The sequence below is a fragment of the Bufo bufo genome, chromosome 6 (assembly GCF_905171765.1).
Source record: "Bufo bufo chromosome 6, aBufBuf1.1, whole genome shotgun sequence".
Classification (NCBI taxonomy): domain Eukaryota; kingdom Metazoa; phylum Chordata; class Amphibia; order Anura; family Bufonidae; genus Bufo; species Bufo bufo.
In genome coordinates, this window is record NC_053394.1 from 314,129,008 (window position 1) to 314,147,968 (window position 18,961).

Here is an 18,961-nt window from a genome sequence, read left to right on the forward strand (position 1 = left end):
TAAAGCACGACATTGAAAATGCTTGTAGTTGTTCCTAAGCACGAGGCTGCAAATGGTTACTGTCAGACTGTATCATTTTTCTTTCTTGCTAAGACGCATACAACATTTTAAATGCATCAAGTTCTTTGACAACTTTATGAAAATTTCATGTACTAGGTGGCAGTATTTCTGTTATTACACCATTTATCCCGTTTTTTGTCAAAGTTTATTGAAAGATGCAAGCTACGTGCTGTTAGGATACAGTATACTCTCTGTGGTCATTCATATAGACATCTATATAACTAGTCCTGGATGTGCTGTCAATGGAGAGGAAATATGACAATCTAGTAGCACCCAGGCACCGTATTTCAGTAAAATTAATGTAAATGACATCAGACACTTGTGTCTGTTATTTCTTTAGAAAAATAAAATAAAGCACATTTATAAATAGATCATATTTTACATAACTAGGAATTTCCCAACTAGGGAATATTTACATCTTAAGTGAGTAGGTTACATTTTCAAGCCATTCCGTTTCTAGAGGGTCCTGTAATAGGGCCATATTCACACAGCTACAATATGGGTGCTTTCTAGCATCCATATTAGAACTGCAATCTGTGGCAGAACCAATATTCAGAGCTGTGTTGCCATGACTGATGTACAACCTACAAAATGGCTGCAAGAACAGTGAATAGGCAATTGCCACATCTAATCTGTATAAATCACAATATAACACACAATGCCAATTTTCAATACCTAGGAATGGCAGACCATAGGCTATGTGCACACATGTTGTTGCTTCTGTTCCTGGACAGAGGAGGACACTGGGACAGAAATATTCCAGTAAAGGAAGTTAGTGACCTCCGTGGGAGTAAATGTCTATCACAAAGCAAACATATTGTAGGCTTGAAAAATTTTATGGGATTTGAGACCTAGCATAAAGTTGGATCTGTCAATATCAAGTGTAAAAGTTTAATGTTACCACCATCTGCAGGGCATTAAAACATCATCCGTGGCAGATAAAGTATAATGCCAACTCTTTAAGATGCCTCTGAGTGCACTTCATAATTTCAAAGTTTGATATGCTTTAAAGGAGCCAAATTCTGGTTATATGACCGTAGCACAAGTCTGAAGCCTAAATACAGATTGCTATTGAGATTCAAATATATTCCACGGGCAACCAAGGCAGCAATGAAAACTCAGTAATGCCTACGGCTGAAATAAGTCAAAGAAAAAACTAAGCCTTGTTTGAAAGGACCCGTTTCATTCCTGGCATGTAAGTCACCTGGTGTTAGTACAAGACGTACACTGCGTGCAGAATTATTAGGCAAATGAGTATTTTGACCACATCATCCTCTTTATGCATGTTGTCTTACTCCAAGCTGTATAGGCTCGAAAGCCTACTACCAATTAAGCATATTAGGTGATGTGCATCTCTGTAATGAGAAGGGGTGTGGTCTAATGACATCAACACCCTATATCAGGTGTGCATAATTATTAGGCAACTTCCTTTCCTTTGGCAAAATGGGTCAAAAGAAGGACTTGACAGGCTCAGAAAAGTCAAAAATAGTGAGATATCTTGCAGAGGGATGCAGCACTCTTAAAATTGCAAAGCTTCTGAAGCGTGATCATCGAACAATCAAGCGTTTCATTCAAAATAGTCAACAGGGTCGCAAGAAGCGTGTGGAAAAACCAAGGCGCAAAATAACTGCCCATGAACTGAGAAAAGTCAAGCGTGCAGCTGCCAAGATGCCACTTGCCACATTTCAGAGCTGCAACATCACTGGAGTGCCCAAAAGCACAAGGTGTGCAATACTCAGAGACATGGCCAAGGTAAGAAAGGCTGAAAGATGACCACCACTGAACAAGACACACAAGCTGAAACGTCAAGACTGGGCCAAGAAATATCTCAAGACTGATTTTTCTAAGGTTTTATGGACTGATGAAATGAGAGTGAGTCTTGATGGGCCAGATGGATGGGCCCGTGGCTGGATTGGTAAAGGGCAGAGAGCTCCAGTCCGACTCAGACACCAGCAAGGTGGAGGTGGAGTACTGGTTTGGGCTGGTATCATCAAAGATGAGCTTGTGGGGCCTTTTCGGGTTGAGGATGGAGTCAAGCTCAACTCCCAGTCCTACTGACAGTTTCTGGAAGACACCTTCTTCAAGCAGTGGTACAGGAAGAAGTCTACATCCTTCAAGAAAAACATGATTTTCATGCAGGACAATGCTCCATCACACGCGTCCAAGTACTCCACAGCGTGGCTGGCAAGAAAGGGTATAAAAGAAGAAAATCTAATGACATGGCCTCCTTGTTCACCTGATCTGAACCCCATTGATAACCTGTGGTCCATCATCAAATGTGAGATTTACAAGGAGGGAAAACAGTACACCTCTCTGAACAGTGTCTGGGAGGCTGTGGTTGCTGCTGCACGCAATGTTGATGGTGAACAGATCAAAACACTGACAGAATCCATGGATGGCAGGCTTTTGAGTGTCCTTGCAAAGAAAGGTGGCTATATTGGTCACTGATTTGTTTTTGTTTTGTTTTTGAATGTCAGAAATGTATATTTGTGAATGTTGAGATGTTATATTGGTTTCACTGGTAAAAATAAATAATTGAAATGGGTATATATTTGTTTTTTGTTAAGTTGCCTAATAATTATGCACAGTAATAGTCACCTGCACACACAGATATCCCCCTAAAATAGCTAAAACTAAAAACAAACTAAAAACTACTTCCAAAAATATTCAGCTTTGATATTAATGAGTTTTTTGGGTTCATTGAGAACATGGTTGTTGTTCAATAATAAAATTAATCCTCAAAAATACAACTTGCCTAATAATTCTGCACTCCCTGTAGATCTCCAAATCCAGCCTGGAAGGAGAGAACCTGCTTTGGTTTGAATCAAAGATTATCCAGATGTTAACACACAACCTCAGGCTGAATTTCCTTCAGGGCTGTAAATTGGTTCCTTACACCTTTGAGATCAGTTTCTATGGTTTCCCTGCATGGACAATGAACTGTATAGGATGCTAAAAGCACAATTTCTTCTGAAGTTTTAGGCGTCTCCAGTTCACTTTCATTCTGCTCAAAAGTTATGGCCTCCAAGGGTTCTGGCTCCTGGTATTGAGAAAGCCATGCATGTTTAAGACACTCGTCAGCTCGAGCCCTCTTCCTGTTGAAAGAGAGAGGTTTACATTTACTTCAGAAATTATGGAGGAGTCGCAATAGGTCATATTATCTTTACCCAGACCTGAGCTCACTAGGACTACATGCACAAAGGCCAGTAAAGTTCTATGCATAGCAACATAATCACTTGCAAAATAGTAAGGAGGCATAATCCTCTGTCTCACACTCCAATAAACTGCCCATGCACATTATATTTTTATTGTCAGACATTACTAATCATATATTTTTGGGACAAAAGACAATCAGCCATGTTTTTTTGCACTGGTTGTCTTTTTTCCTCATTGATGACAGACTATTGCCAGTGGTGTTTGGTGTCCATTCACCCTTCCTGATAGACTAAATGTACACGTATAAAGCACCTCATGGCTGATAGCTGTCAGCCTCACAACCACTCATCTGACAACCATCATATACATTTGGATGCACACATCTATCTGTGTTTTATAGATGAAAGCTGGAATGCACCTGGTTCCCCCATCAAGCGAGATATAAATCAGCGAATATTAAGAAATTTTTGTCAGCGATTTTGTGACACATTTCTTAGAAAGTACGTTATCTCCTAGCAATCGGAAAGATCCACTTAACTCTAATTTTTAGATTCGGATGCATTCGGAGATATATAATATAATAGTAGGTGGGTCGCCATGGCAACAATGACGCCTCCGATGTGAGTAGGTCGGGTGGTCAGGGCTGTAGGTAATTTGGGTCGGATTGAAGCACATGACTTAGCTGATATGACCCTATAGGTCATGTGGGTCTGCTGAGCACATGACGTAGTGGTGAGGACACTGCGGGTCACATGGGCTGGAGCAATGCGATTTCGAAGGTGGGACGCTTGGGGCCTTTTCTGAGCGTGCGCATTATGATCAGGAGAACGCCAGGATGACACGAGAGCTCGCATGGTGGGGTGCCCAGCTGCAGCCATCTTTATTGAGGTAATGGGTATATCACTGATTGGTGAAAGGTGAAAACATCTATGATATGTATAAAGCCCATTGGTGGTGTTAACTAACACAGGTGATAATATGTTGTAATATATCGTTTTATTGGTAGATTGATATGAGAGGTGGGTCTAAGTGTACTTTATATACTTCTGCCTGACACTTCAAAAATAGCTGGATAAAGGCTACTATGTAGCCGAAACGTTGCTGTTTGTGAACTTTGTGTACTGTTTTATGCACCACGTGTGAATAAAGCCTTTTGGATTGGAGATGCTGCCATCGCTTTTTTTATGGAGCTAAGGTCATTAATATCATACTACTGCACAACCTCGTTAATTACTCTTCATGGAGTGTTCAAAATATTTCAAGAACGGAAATCTAGCAGACAGTGATGGTTTTTAGATTTTAATAAAAAATAAAAAAAATTAACCCAACATGACCATAAAGTTAATCATCATATTTTGAAATGTATTTTACTACTTTGCCAAATTTTTTCTAGTCAATTCACCTCAATAAGGCTAAGTTCACATATGCATTGTGAACTCTGGCAGGGGAACAGACTGCCGGAGTTCACCATATCTGATGTAGCTGGATCTGACGGCTTTGAGCCAGATAAAAGTCATGCTTGCAGGTCTTTTTGTCTGATCAAACCCTGTTGGATCCGATTGTACTCAAAGGGGATCCAGTGGTGCACACCCTATCCAGCTATGCTGGATACAGTGAATTCCGGCAGTCTGTTCCTCTGCCTGTTCAGGCTGCCAGAGTTCACATCGATATGTCAATGTAGCCTTATCAGAAACACTTACCTGGGGTTTTTAATGAGAAGAGACTTGATGAATTGGATAGCCTCATCCGAGATTCCCTCAAACTCTTCCTGAGAGTACTGAATGGCTACTTGTGAAATATTCAGAAAAGTCTCCTGCTTTGTGTCTCCAAGGAATGGAGATATTCCAGTAAGCATGACATATGTAAGCACCCCAATACTCCTGTGACACAAAAAAAACAGAATAAATCATTTAGCTGACCTATCCAGCTTTTTCAGCTGATATATTAGTATTCCCTTACGTCCTAACCAGCAGCAAAAGTGGGGAGTTCTCCCCTGTGAAACTAGTAGGACAGGTGGAATTTTTGATGACAATTTTTTTTCCTACAAAGCACTAAGTAAATAATTAGTAGAAAACCCACCCCTATAAAGGGCAGACTGCCCATAATTCAGTGCTTTTCTTCTCTGTCCCTGTGGCTGCGGCCTGATACCTTAAAAGATTTTTTATTTTATTTTTTGTTTTGATACAGCAATTTTCCTACCACTAGATGGTGGTTCTAGCTCCTGGCCCCAAGTCGTCCTCGGTTCCTCCGCCGACGGTATTGTTGTCCGCAATCCGCCGCCTACTGCTCTGGAGGTAGCGGCAGTCCAGGCTGCAGGGGCGGTGCCTATCGGCACTCTCCCCGTTGGTGAGGCTGTGAATCGCCGGCATCTCTGTCGCCGGCGGAGCTACACGGCCGACAGGAAGTGCGTCATCGACGACTTCCGGTTCTCGCGCCGGGTTTGTTGTACTATATGCAGATGGTTTTTCAGCAATTTGAGCTCTGGGGACTACATGATTTAAACAGATATAGAAAATATATGTTGTCCAAAACTAATATTCCTGAGGGTTCAGGAAAAGTTAGGTTAAGGCGGAGTTATCGGGGGGGGGGGGGGGGGCGAGCTAAGGTCAGAGGTGGAGCTAGTCCACCTATATAAGCCCACATCAAGAGGAGTACTTTCTCTTCTGAGCAGAGAGCTAAGGCTACAGTTCTGTGGCTGCTACTACTACTTCTGAGCAGAGAGCTAAGGCTACAGTTCTGTGGCTACTACTACTAAACTTAAAGTTTCTTTCTAGATGGCGTCCCCTAACGGTGATCAGCGCGGGAAATCCGCCCACAAGCAGAGACATCTAGTCTGTGCTTCCTGCGAGATGCCAATGCCGGACTCCTATGAGTACAATAGGTGTCCGTTATGTCGTCCCCCTCTGTCGCAACCCACTGTAAGCGACATGTTTGGGTGGATGAATGACTTTATGGGAAATTCCATTTCAGAAATTAAGAGCGCCCTCGCCTCCAAGATATCAAGAGCATCATCTCCGGGTCCGATGCCTATGCTGGAAGCAATCTCCGTGGACGACCATTCTTCCTCGGACGACGAAGACTCACTGTTCCTGTTTCCAGCCGAAAAAACTCAAAGGTTTTTACGCTCCATCCGGTCAAGGGATCGTGATGTTGAGCAAAGGGAAGCTCCGCCATCCACCTCTAGGGGGTTAAGAACCTTCAAAGTGGACGAAAACCTTAAGCGTTTCATGCTTACTGAATGGAAACATCCGGAGAAGGGTCCAGTCCTCAACAAGAGGTTTAAACTCATGTTTCCCCTCCACGAATCTGAGTCCGACCTTTGGGTACCGCCTCCAAAGGTTGACATGGCGATATCCAAATTGTTCAAAAGGACCCTAGTCCCGTCAGATGACGGTAGTCATCTCCAGGAACCGTTAGACCGAAGGGTCGAATGCACCCTAAGGCGCAATTATTCCGCTGCGGCAGCCTCCGCGTCAGTAGCTGTTGCCTCCTCTGAGACCGCGGACTTTGTACGTTCCCGCATCCTAAGAATTCAGGCTGACCTAGAGGCTGGAGTGACCAGAACGGACATTCTGGATCAATTTAAGACCCTCCTGTTAGGAGCAGATTTTCTATGCGACGCCTCTGTGCAGCATTTAAAGCTGGCTGCGAAAAGTATGGCGCTTTCTTCTGCCAGCTGTAGGCCCCTCTGGTTACGACCATGGGTCGCTGATAACACCTCTAAGTTCAACTTATGCGGCCTGCCCTATGAGCCAGGAAGGCTATTTGGTTCTGAGCTAGACAAGCTCATGGAAAGCTTGGCAGGTAAAAAAGGGAAAAATCTCCCTCAACAGTCCTTTCGGGGTCGCAGTAGGTCCAGAAACACAAGACCTCAGGGCCTCTCTAGATCCCAGAGACGTCAGGGGTCCTCCAGACACGGACGTGGTCATGGTCGAGGCAGGGATCGCAAGGCGGACCTATGACTCTCCCGCTTACCTTCCCCCTTCCCCTTCAGACCCTCCGTGCGATGCACAACTTCCAAATGATTCTGGAGGACGAAGTCCTCCTTTACCTTCACAAAAAAGCCCCAGAGGAGGTTCCCTCCCACGAACGAGGGCGAGGGGTGTATTCCCCCATATTTCTAGTCCCAAAGCCTTCCGGAGACTGGCGCATGATAATAGATCTACGCTACCTAAACCGCTTCATAAGGCAGAAGCGTTTCAGAATGGAGACCATCCGCTCCTTAATCAATATTCTAAATCCCGGCGACCTCATGGTCACCATAGATCTAAAGGACGCTTATCTTCATGTCCCTATTCATCCAACTCACTGAAAGTTCCTAAGAGTTGCGGTCTCCATAAAGGGTGTGGTAAAGCATTACCAGTTTGCTGTTCTACCTTTTGGCATCTCTTCCGCTCCCCACACCTTTACCAAGGTTGTGGCTCCGGTTGTTGCCAAACTCAGGCTTCAAGGGCTAGAAATCGTGCCATATCTAGATGACTGGCTTCTAAAAGCCGCGTCTCTAGACGTTCTTCAAACCCATCTTCATCTGGCTCTTCAGACACTCCAGTGGTTAGGCTGGTTGATAAACTGGGAAAAGTCCCAGATCCTGCCTTCCACTTCTAGGGTATTCCTGGGGTTTATAGTAGATTCTCAAGCAATGACGCTCTCTCTCTCCCCAGAGAGGAAAGATCGAGTCATAAGAGCCGCTCAGTTTCTTATGGCACCTCGTCGAGTGTCCATCAGAACACTTATGAAGATGTTGGGCCACATGTCAGCATCTGCAGAAGCAGTTCCTTGGGCCCTTTGGCACCTCCGTCCACTTCAAGAAGAAGTGTTAGCAGTCTGGAACCACAACCCCAAGGGGTTGGACAAGACTCACTCCCTGTCTGTCAAAGTCCAGTCCTCACTCAAATGGTGGAGGAACCTATCAGATGGGAGGTCCTTGATTCAACCTCGTTGGATCACGTTGACCACAGACGCCTCCCTTCTAGGTTGGGGAGCCCATCTGGAAGACAGTCCAATACAGGGTATTTGGACTCCACAGGAGAGGCTTCTCTCGTCCAATATGAGAGAACTAAGAGCCGTACGTCTAGCTCTTTATTATTTTGCTCCTCTCATCTGCGGAAAGGCGGTGAGAGTCCGTTCGGACAGCACGACTGTGGTCGCTTACATCAACAGACAGGGAGGTACGAGATCTCAACCTCTTCTCTAGGAAGTTGGTCTAATTCTCTCTTGGGCAGAGCTCAGTCTATCCCAACTTTCCGCGGTTCACATCAGGGGAGATCTCAACATAGTTGCGGATCGACTCAGTCGGGGTCTACCAGTTCCAGGTGAATGGTCACTGAACAGAGACATCTCCCAGATCACTCTACGTTGGGGCACTCCGGAGATCGACTTGATGGCGACCTGGTTGAACGCGAAGGTGGACAAGTTCTGCTCCCTCTACAAGGAGGACAACCCTCTGGCGATAGACGCTCTGTCCATTCCATGGAGGTTCAGGCTGGCGTACATATTCCCTCCACTTTCCATGATACCAAGGGTATTGACGAAAATCAGACAAGACCAGACCCCGGTCATTGCGATAATACCATTCTGGCCGAAGAGGTCTTGGTTCACCCAGCTCATGAAGATGAGTCAGGGCACATATTGGAGACTTCCCCTAACGCAGGACCTTGTGTATCAGGACACAGGCCCCTGCCTAGATCTGAGGAAACTCAATCTGACAGCCTGGAGATTGACAGGCCCCTACTAGAAGCTAGAGGGCTTTCTGCGGAGGTCTTGAGAACTATTTCACACTCCCATGCGGAGTCTACAAACAAGGCGTACTCAAGAATTCACAAGATCTTTCTTCAGTGGTGTGCTGTTAAAGAGGTAGTACCCTCAGATCCTCCTCTTTCAGCTATTTTACAATTCCTGCAGGACGGCCTGGACAAGGGCCTAAGCCGGTCTACTCTCAGAGTCCACATCAGTGCTCTCTCTGCCTCTTTAGGTAGACCATTATCTCAAGACCCCCTACTCAGGAGGTTCCTCAAGTGAGCCAAAAGATTAAAACCTAGAATCCTGAGACCTATCCCTGAATGGGATCTATCCATTGTTCTAAAGAGCCTATCCTCTCCCCCCTTTGAACCCTTAGAGAATGTAGACCTTAGGTTTCTGTCCTTAAAGGTCACATTTTTACTGGCCATAACATCGGCCAAAAGGATTGGAGAGTTAAAGGCCCTAGCGGCCGCTGAGCCTTATACCCTCTTTCTCCATGACTTTGTTCTATTGAGATTTTTACCGACCTTTGCTCCTAAGGTTCCCTCATTTGGTAACCGAAATCAAACCATCTCCTTGCCGGTCCTATGTCCTACTCCATCATCTCTTGAAGAGGAAGCCCTTCACTCCTTGGACATTTCCAGAAATCAAAAAATCTACCTGAACAGGACTGCAAACTTTAGGAAACCAGAACACCTGCTGCTCTCCTTCTCCGGTAAAAGCAAAGGTCTAAAAGCCTCCAAACCCTCTCTAAGTAGATGGGTAAAGGAGGCAATCCGGGAAGCCTTTTTATCCCAAGGCTTGGCTCCTCCATCCTTTGTCACCGCCCACTCCACGAGGGCAATATCGACTTCCTTTGCGGAAAATAATCTAGTTCCACTTGAACAGATTTGTGCTGCGGCTTCCTGGAGCTCCCACAGCACTTTCGTTAGACATTACCGCCTAGACTCTAGGCACTCGGAGGGGGTAGCATTCAGACGTACCATTCTGTCTGTTGCCCTCTCATAAAAAAATAAATTAAAAAAAGGGGACGGTATTATGTACCTGTGAAGATGCCCTCCCAATTTGTTTGTGTTGCTTGCTAGGTCCCCACTTGTGCTGCTGGTTAGGACGTAAGGGAAGAGTTAATTTTTAACGTAAATTTGTTTTCCCTTAGTCCTAACAGCAGCACACAAATTTCCCACCCTTGTTTTGTTTCTACTTGATATAAAGCATTGAATTATGGGCAGTCTGCCCTTTATAGGGGTGGGTTTTCTACTAATTATTAAATTAGTGCTTGGTAGGAAACTTTTTTGTCATCAAAAATTCCACCTGTCCTACTAGTTTCACAGGGGAGAACTCCCCACTTGTGCTGCTGTTAGGACTAAGGGAAAACAAAATTACGTAAAAAATTAACGCTTATATAAGATGGGGTTAATAGTAATGAGAGCGCACTAGTGATGACGTGACAGGTGAAGGAATGTACGTCAGGAGGGACAGTTATCTCCATTTCTGAACAACAGATTAATTTTCTCATCATGAAGACTGATTGTACTTACCACATATCTGTCGCTGTGCTGATTGGTTCATAATTCAACACCTCTGGAGCTAAAATCAAGGAGAAATCCTATTTTAGTGTTAGAAGCACACAAAAATGTCAGTAGAAAAAAAAACACATGATCCATCTAGTCTGCCCTTATATTATATCCTTATAGTTTTTTCTTTGGGAAAATATATGGTTATCCCAGGCACTATTCACTTGCTGTTGATTGCCAACATCTGCTTGAATTTTGCTCCAAGCATCTACTACTCTATCAGTAACATAATATGTATTTTCTGACAATGGTTGTTATCTTCCCCCAACTAATTTCTGATTCTGTGCCTTTGTTCTTGCATTTATATTTTTATTAAAATTGCTTCCCTTCTGAACCTTATTTGAAGCTTTAACACATTTAGGCCTCTTTCACACGGGCGAGATTTCCAGACCGATTAATTTCTATGGGGCTGTGCACATAAGGGCTGATTTTTTACGCATCACTTGTGCGTTGCGTGAAAATCGCAGCATGCTCTATTTTGTGAGTTTTTTACGCAAAGCAGGCCCCATAGAAGTGAATGGGGCTGCGTGAAAATCGCAAGCATCCACAAGCAAGTGCGGATGGGGAGCGATTTTCAAGCACGGTTGCTAGGAGATGATCGGGATGGGGACCCGATCATTATTATTTTCTCTTATAACATGGTTATAAGGGAAAATAATAGCATTCTTAATACAGAATGCATAGTACAATAGGGCTGGAGGGGTTAAAATAAATAAATAATTTAACTCACCTTAATCCACTTGTTCGCGCAGCCCGGCTTCTCTTCTTTCTTCATCTTTGCTGTGCAGTAGGAAAATGACCTGTGGTGACGTCACTGCGCTCATCACATGGTCCGTCACATGATCCATCACCATGGTGATGGATCATGTGATGGACCATGTGATGAGCGCAGTGACGTCACCACAGGTCCTTTTCCTCACAGATGAAGACAGAAGAGAAGCCGGGCTGCGCGAACAAGTGGATTAAGGTGAGTAAATTTTTTTATTTATTTTTTTAACCCCTCCAGCCCTATTTTACTATGCATTCTGTATTAAGAATGCTATTATTTTCCCTTATGACCATGTTATAAGGGAAAATCATACAATCTACACAACACCTAACCCAAACCCCAACTTCTGTGAAGAAGTCCGGGTTCGGGTCTGGGTACCAAACATGACGATTTTTCTCACGCGCGTGCAAAACGCATTGCAATGTTTTGCACTTGCGCGGAAAAATCGTGCATGCTCCCGCAACGCACCCGCATCTTTTCCCGCAACGTCAGTGTGAAACCAGCCTTACGGTTTCAATCCTGTGAACCCTTTCTCTGATTTCCTCCAGACTTTACAAATTAAGTTCTTTAAATCATTTTACTGTTTTATTGCTTACGACCTACCACTACTTTTAGAGCCCAGCTTTGGTCAATTTCTTTTTGTAGGCAAGGTCTTCAGAACTGAACACAGTAATCCAGATCTCACTAGAGCTCTATACAGCAGAATCACAAACTATTTCTTTCTACTGGTTGGTATTCTTCTGAAAAAAAGTCTAATTTTACATTTACTATCTATCTATCTATCTATCTATCTATTTATCTATCCCATGATTAGTATTTCATTTTCAAACACACTGACCACCCGCATCGGAACCACAATTAATCATGGATTTTTTGTCACATATTGTACTTCATGACACTGGCAAAATGGAGTAAAAAAAATTATTTTTTATTTATAAAAAAATACAAAATTTACCAAAAATTAGGAAAAATTTGCAGATTTGCAAATTTCAATTTCTCTAGTTATTTTACATTCCCCATATATCTACTTCATGTTTGGATCATTTTGGAAATGCCATTTTATTTTTTGGGGACGTTACAAAGCTTAGAAGTTTAGAAGCAAATCTTGAAATTTTTCAGAAAATGTTTAATACCCACTTTTTTAGGACCAGTTCAGGTCTGAAGTCACTTTGTGAGGCTTACATAATAGAAACCACCCAAAAATGACCCCATTTTACAAACTACACCCTTCAAGGTATTTAAAATTGATTTTACAAACTTTGTTAACCCTTTAGGTGTTCCACAAGAATTAATGGAAAATAGAGATAAAATTTCAAAATTTCACTTTCTTGGCAGATTTTCCATTTGAATCCATTTTTTCCAGTTACAAAGCAAGGGTTAACAGCTAAACAAAACAATATTTATGGCCCTGATACTGTAGTTTACAGAAATACCCCATATGTGGTCATAAACTGCTGTACGGGCACACGGCAGGGCGCAAAAGGAAATGGCACAGTTTTTATTTTTGATTTACAACATTCATCTGACAGGTTAGATCATGTGGTATTTTTATAGAGAAGGTTGTCACGGACGCGACAATACCAAATATGACCACATTTTTTTTGGTTATTTGTTTCAGTTTTACATTTTACATAACAAAATTATGATTCTTTTGTGTGTCCACATTCTGAAAGCCATAGTTTTATTTATTTTTTGGGCGACTGTCTTGTGTAGGGGCTCATTTTTTTCAGGATGAGATGACAGTTTGATTGGCACTATTTTGGGGTGCGTATGACTTTTTGATCGCTTGCTATTACACTTTTTGTGATGTAAAGTGACAAAAAATTGAATTTTTTACACGTTTTATTTTTGTTTGTTTTTTACGGTATTCACCTGAGGGGTCAGGTCATGTGATATTTTTAAAGAGCAGGTTATTATGGATGCAGCGATACCTAATATGTCAACTTTTTTTTTATTTGTGTAAGTTTTACACAATGATTTCATTTTTGAAACAAAAAAAAATAAATCATGTTTTAGTGTCTCCATAGTCTGAGAGCCAGTTTTTGGGTGATTATCTTGGGTAGGGTATGATTTTTGCGGGATGAGATGATGATTTGATTGGCACTATTTTGGGGTGCGTATGACTTTTTGATCGCTTGCTATTACACATTTTGTGATGTAAGGTACAAAAAATTGCTTTTTTTACACATTTTTTTTTTTACGGTGTTCATCTGAGGGATTAGGTCATGTGATATTTTTATAGAGCAGGTTCTTACGGACGCGGCGATACCTAATATGTATAATTTTTTTATTTACTTAAGTTTTACACAATACCAGCATTTTTGAAAAAGGTTTTTAATTTTTAGGCGATTGGCTTAGGTAGGAGCTCATTTTTTGCAGGATGAGGTGACGGTTAGATTGGTACTATTTTGGGGGGCATACGCCTTTTTGATCACTTGGTGTTGCACTTTTTGTGATGTAAGGTGACAAAAATGGCTTTTTTTAACACTTTTTTTTTTATGGTATTTATCGGACAGGGTGGATCATGTGATATATTTATAGAGCCGGTCATTATGACGCAGCAATACCTAATATGTGTGTTGTTTTTTTTTATTTCAGTTTTTTAATATGAAATAAGGGGAAATGGGCGTTTTTCTTTTTTTACTTTATTAATTGTATTACTTTATTATAAACATATTTTTTTACTTTTTTTTTCTTTACTTTATTTCTGATGTTTACTTTTGGGGGTCTAATTCCCTTTGCAATGCATTACAATACATCTGTATTGTAATGCATTGCCTGTTAGTGTATTACACTGAGTCATACACTAACAGGTTGCCTAGGAGACCCAGCCTGAGGCCTGCAACCCCCGCTGATCTTTTAGAAGAGGCCGGCACTCTGAGCGCTGAGAGCCGTGGCCTCTTCTTAGGCCATGTGATGTCACCGTACATCATTTATATGGCCTAGTTTCAGCTCAGCCCCATTCAAGTCAAAGCAAGTCATGCCAAGCAGTGCCAGTAAGGGCTGTTTCACACGAGCGGATGCCGTGCGTGACATCCGCTCCGTGAATGACAGCCAAGACCCGATGCAGACTGCAGAAGCACGGAGCATTAACATGATTGATAATGCTCTGTGCCTCTCTGTGATCTCTTTACTACGAAATCACAGTGAGATAAAGTTGTCACTGTGATTTCGTAGTAAAGAGATCACAAAGAGGCATGGAGCATTATCAATCATGTTAATGCTCCGTGCTTCTGCAGTCTGCATCGGGTCTTGGCTGTCATTCACGGAGCGGATGTCACGCACGGCATCCGCTCGTGTGAAACAGCCCTTAACGATGTACAGCCCTGTGCTTGGTAAGCTGCTAGGAGCTCCAGTGAGTGTGGCGGGTCCCTGAAACAGCTGTGAGGATAGGTCATCATTATCAATTCCTGGATAACCCCTTTAAATTTGAACAGCAAGTGAATTCAGATCATGAAAAGCTTTTTTTATTCTGACTCCAATTTGTGCCACATGCCTTCCCAAAATGCACAAGCATAATGCTCACAGTGATGTCACAGTACAGTCGTGATATATTGAGTGATATCACAGTAGATAGGGGCACATTTATTAAGACCGGTGTTTTAGATGCTGGTCTTAATAAAGCCCTAAACTGGCGGTGGTTCCGCCAAAGTTATGAAGAGGCGCCGGCCTCTTCATAACTTCGGCGGATCCTCCGCCAGTTCTAAATGTAAAACAGCTTCCGAGCTGTCTTACATTTAGACCTTTTTCTACTCCTAAAACAGGCGTAGAGGATTGTAAACCCCACCCATGCCACGCCCACAATTTTAGATTTGGTGTGAGCGGGGAAGGTGTATTTCAGATTGATAAATCACCCCCATAATGCGCACAATAATTCTGTAGTACAGGTATAATTTACTCATGGATGTCACAGCACAAACAGAATGCCCAGTACAAGCATAATGCACAAAGTGATGTCACAGTACAAAGATAACCTTCTCCTGTCAGGTATTTATGACATATTCTTTGAATATGCCATAGCTGCCTAAGATGGAATTCCTCTTTAACTTCCACAAAAGTAGCCTGGATCTTGATACTTGTGTGCTGCTAGATAATGTACAGTCAGTACTTAAAGGGAACCTGTCACCAGTTTTATGGTGTCCTAACTAAGGGCAACATAAATAAGTGATTGATTCCCTTAGCACAATGCTGGGTCACTTTCTTTAATTGACCCAGTCAATCTGCCAACATCTTGTATTGAAAAGCCCCAGCTTCTAATGATGAGTCATGAATATTCATGAGCTCCTGACTCTCCCCGCCCACCGGCTGTTGAATGACAGTTTGTTTCCATATGAACCAGCAGCAGGTGGGCAGGGGAGTGGCTATAGCTGTGAATCAAATATACGCTGGACTCAATGACATCACGCCGGACTCGAATCAGCTCATTAGCATGTAGCATGCGGCATCTTTGTGTGTATATTATCAGGTAACCATCTGTCACACCAGTAAGTGAATACATCTAAGGTACTTTTTAGTAGTTAATGATTGTATATAATTAGTTAGATTATAATCAAATATCCACATGACAGGTTCCCTTTAAATGCTCTGCATGGATGCTCATTAATTAATCTAACACTGCTGTCACTTACCTACATACTCTGGTGTCCCAAGTATCTCTCGCACCTCTTTGATGCTGTCCACTTGCCGGGACAAACCAAAGTCTACAATACGAATGTCTCCCAGTGGTTTACTGCTGGTAAGCAAGATATTCTGTGGCTGTAATAGAGGATATCAGGAAAACAGAATTACCAAGATGCTACAACAGTAATAGTGACATTCAAACCTATGCAAATAATTACAGGGGGAATCCTGTAAAAATGAACTCCTGATCTGTCATGGCTACATGTGAGAAGATCATATTGGAGAAGTTGGTGATCTTGAACTACTAGTGATTTTCAGAATGAAAGGTCTGTATGCTCACATTCATATCAAAGTGAATTTGCTTTGAACGTTGTATCAGATTTACAGTATAGAGACATTCATTCTGAATATCAGTAGTGGTGTAAGATAATAGACTTCCCCAATGTTATCTTCTCACATGTATCTATATCAGCCGATCACTGTGACCAAATTTACTGTTTAAATAAGTTGTCCACATTTTGATTAAATTTCTGAAATGCTGTTCACTGACAAGTAATTGCATGCGAAAAATTGAAAGGGTCCATTGCTTACCCCAGCACGACCGTACAAACCCCCGCTGCCCATGGGTGTGATATGCAAACAAACCACCCCGTCTAAGATGGCAGTACCCAAAAGTGTTCAGGGCAAGTGTAAATACAGGAGCTTCTGCTGCCTGTACCTTGCCCTTGCATAGTAGAAGTCACAGCCGTGAGGCGGCCATCTGAGTAGAAACTGCTGCCATCTTGGACACTTTAGATATGGAGGTCTGTTAAACACTGCACCCATAGGCAGCTGACAACATTTAAACGCCATAATCCAACATCTTTATTCATATTTTTTAACATTGCCTTATCAAGTTTTTGTAAATTTTATATCTGATTATGTCTTACCTTTAAGTCCAGATGGACGACATTATTTCCATGTAGATACAACACCCCCTGCAGGATCTGACGTATGAGCCGCACAACATCTTTCTCTGTAAAGGCTTCGTCTTGGTCAGCCACACACTGATTGAAGATTTCTCCACCAGCCGCACTAGGAACAGAATATTATATCAAGATTTATCATTTATACAGATCAAAATACCATATTGTTGTAATCATGTGTTGTACAGAATGATAACCTGTCTGGCTTTTCCTCTATTGTCATACTGTGGTTAAAATATTGCATTATTTTTGCTTTGACATACATATTAAATAATGAGAACTAAAAAATGCTCATTGTGAAAGTGGTCAATGCAATAAAATACATAACGGGATATTTCCACTTTAATATGCCAAATGGACAGATGTGAATTACTGAATCTGACTTACTTGAATGGAGCTGTGCTGCAATACCATGCATAGCTTACGGATAAGAATGACACTATTTTTAAAAGAAAGTAACCATGTTTTTTTAATATCCTGTGACCCCTTTAGGGTGAGATAAGACATAGCAGATGCCACATGGCCAAATGCAGCAAAATGCCCCAAGATGGTGGCTTGCAAATAAATTGAATGTTAATTGGTTGCTGACTGTTAACAGCCCTGTGGTTTGTCAAAAACTATGTGGCCATTAACAACAGCCAGTTCAGGCTTTAGTTTTCCGGTATTGAGATCCGTCATAGGGGCTCGATACCGGAAAAAAATGCTTCCGTTTTGTCCCCAATCATTGTCAATGGGGACAAAACGGAACCTAACGGAAAGCACCAAAATGCATTCCGTTCCGTTTAGTTGCGTTCCCATACCGGAGAGCAAACCGCAGCATGTTGTAGTTTGCTTTCCGTCCTGGGATACGGAGCAAGACGGATTTGGCATGACTCCCAATGCAAGTCAATGGGGACGGATCCGTTTTCTCTGCCACAATAGAAAACGGATCCATCTTCCATTGACTTTCAATGGAGTTCATGACGGATCCGTCTTGGCAATGTTAAAGATAATACAACCGGATCCGTTCATAACGGATGCAGACGGTTGTATTATCAGTAACGGAAGCATTTTTGCTGAACCCTGCCGGATCCAGTAAAAAAGTGTGAAAGTAGCCTAACAGTCAATTAACTTGTAAACCACTCCAACAGGGGCTTTTGCTGAACCGCAACTCAGATCGCCCTTGTGGCAGCCACTATGTGGGACCTCAGCTTTAAGGTAGATTCACATGGTGGTTTTTGGAGGCAGATTTCATTTCAGGTTTTTTTAGCCAAATCCAGAACTGGATCCAGCAGGGATGGAGAAGTATAAGTCCTTCCTTTAGATTTCTGATTCCTTTCAAATCCATTTCTGATTGGCTGAAAAACCTGCAGGAAATAGTAACCAAAAACCTGTGTGAACCTATCCTTACAGCACCTGTTAATTAAAAAACACCACAAAATCCACATACAAGTAGCAAAACCTGACTGACATCTAGGAAATAAATCTTTAAAAACTGAAACTGATAACTTAGCAATAACCTAACAAAGAACCACAGGATGGAAATAATATATGATGAACAATGAGATCTTCCTGGACATACATTCAGTTCTCTTTATAGTATGGTATGTGCAGTGTGGTAGATCACATTTCTTTTGAATCAAGAGTTACTTAGGGCTCTTGAAATCAAACCACCTCTGGCTATGAAAACATTTTGCTCACCTTGCTGAATGACATGTGATTGTTCGGGGTGAGTACAGAATGATCCGTATCTATGCAATTCTGAACCAACACAAATATACAAGTCAGATCTTGTCACCAGATTTTGCAATGGGCTATCATAGGTGGTGAGCAACTCTGAGTCTTCTCTATAGAGCTTGAGGTATAATATTCAGACAAATGCTACTTCTTATAATGTTAGGGTATGTTCTTATGCATATCTCCTATTTAGATCTATGTGTCTCCAAACAAGCTCTTTGTAATCTGATCCTGTAGTAATAATGCCATCCATCTGTCCGCCACTTCTTACTAACCTACTTCACTGTATGATATTAAAAGGGCATTCCCATCTATGGCTAGTTTCACACTAGTGCCAGTCTGATTCGGCAGGGAACAGCCTG

At 42.2% G+C, this 18,961-nt stretch overlaps 1 protein-coding gene across 2 annotated transcripts in view; it reads right to left on the reverse strand.

Annotated features, from left to right (window-relative positions):
- Positions 1-204: 204 nt before the first annotated feature.
- LOC121004177 (serine/threonine-protein kinase 17A-like) overlaps positions 205-18,961 on the reverse strand; it is an 81,886-nt gene continuing 63,129 nt past the window's right edge. Inside the window, exons 3-8 of one of the 2 annotated variants that reach the window (XM_040436317.1) lie at positions 16,848-16,992; positions 15,927-16,053; positions 10,494-10,542; positions 4,917-5,096; positions 2,839-3,155; positions 205-1,285 (exon numbers count right to left, since the gene is read on the reverse strand). In XM_040436317.1, the coding sequence (XP_040292251.1) occupies positions 2,903-3,155; positions 4,917-5,096; positions 10,494-10,542; positions 15,927-16,053; positions 16,848-16,992 (754 nt within the window). In that variant the 3' untranslated portion in view covers positions 205-1,285; positions 2,839-2,902. Of the gene's footprint in view, positions 1,286-2,835; positions 3,156-4,916; positions 5,097-10,493; positions 10,543-15,926; positions 16,054-16,847; positions 16,993-18,961 lie in introns of both variants that reach the window. The other variant, XM_040436316.1, reaches the window with a different exon arrangement.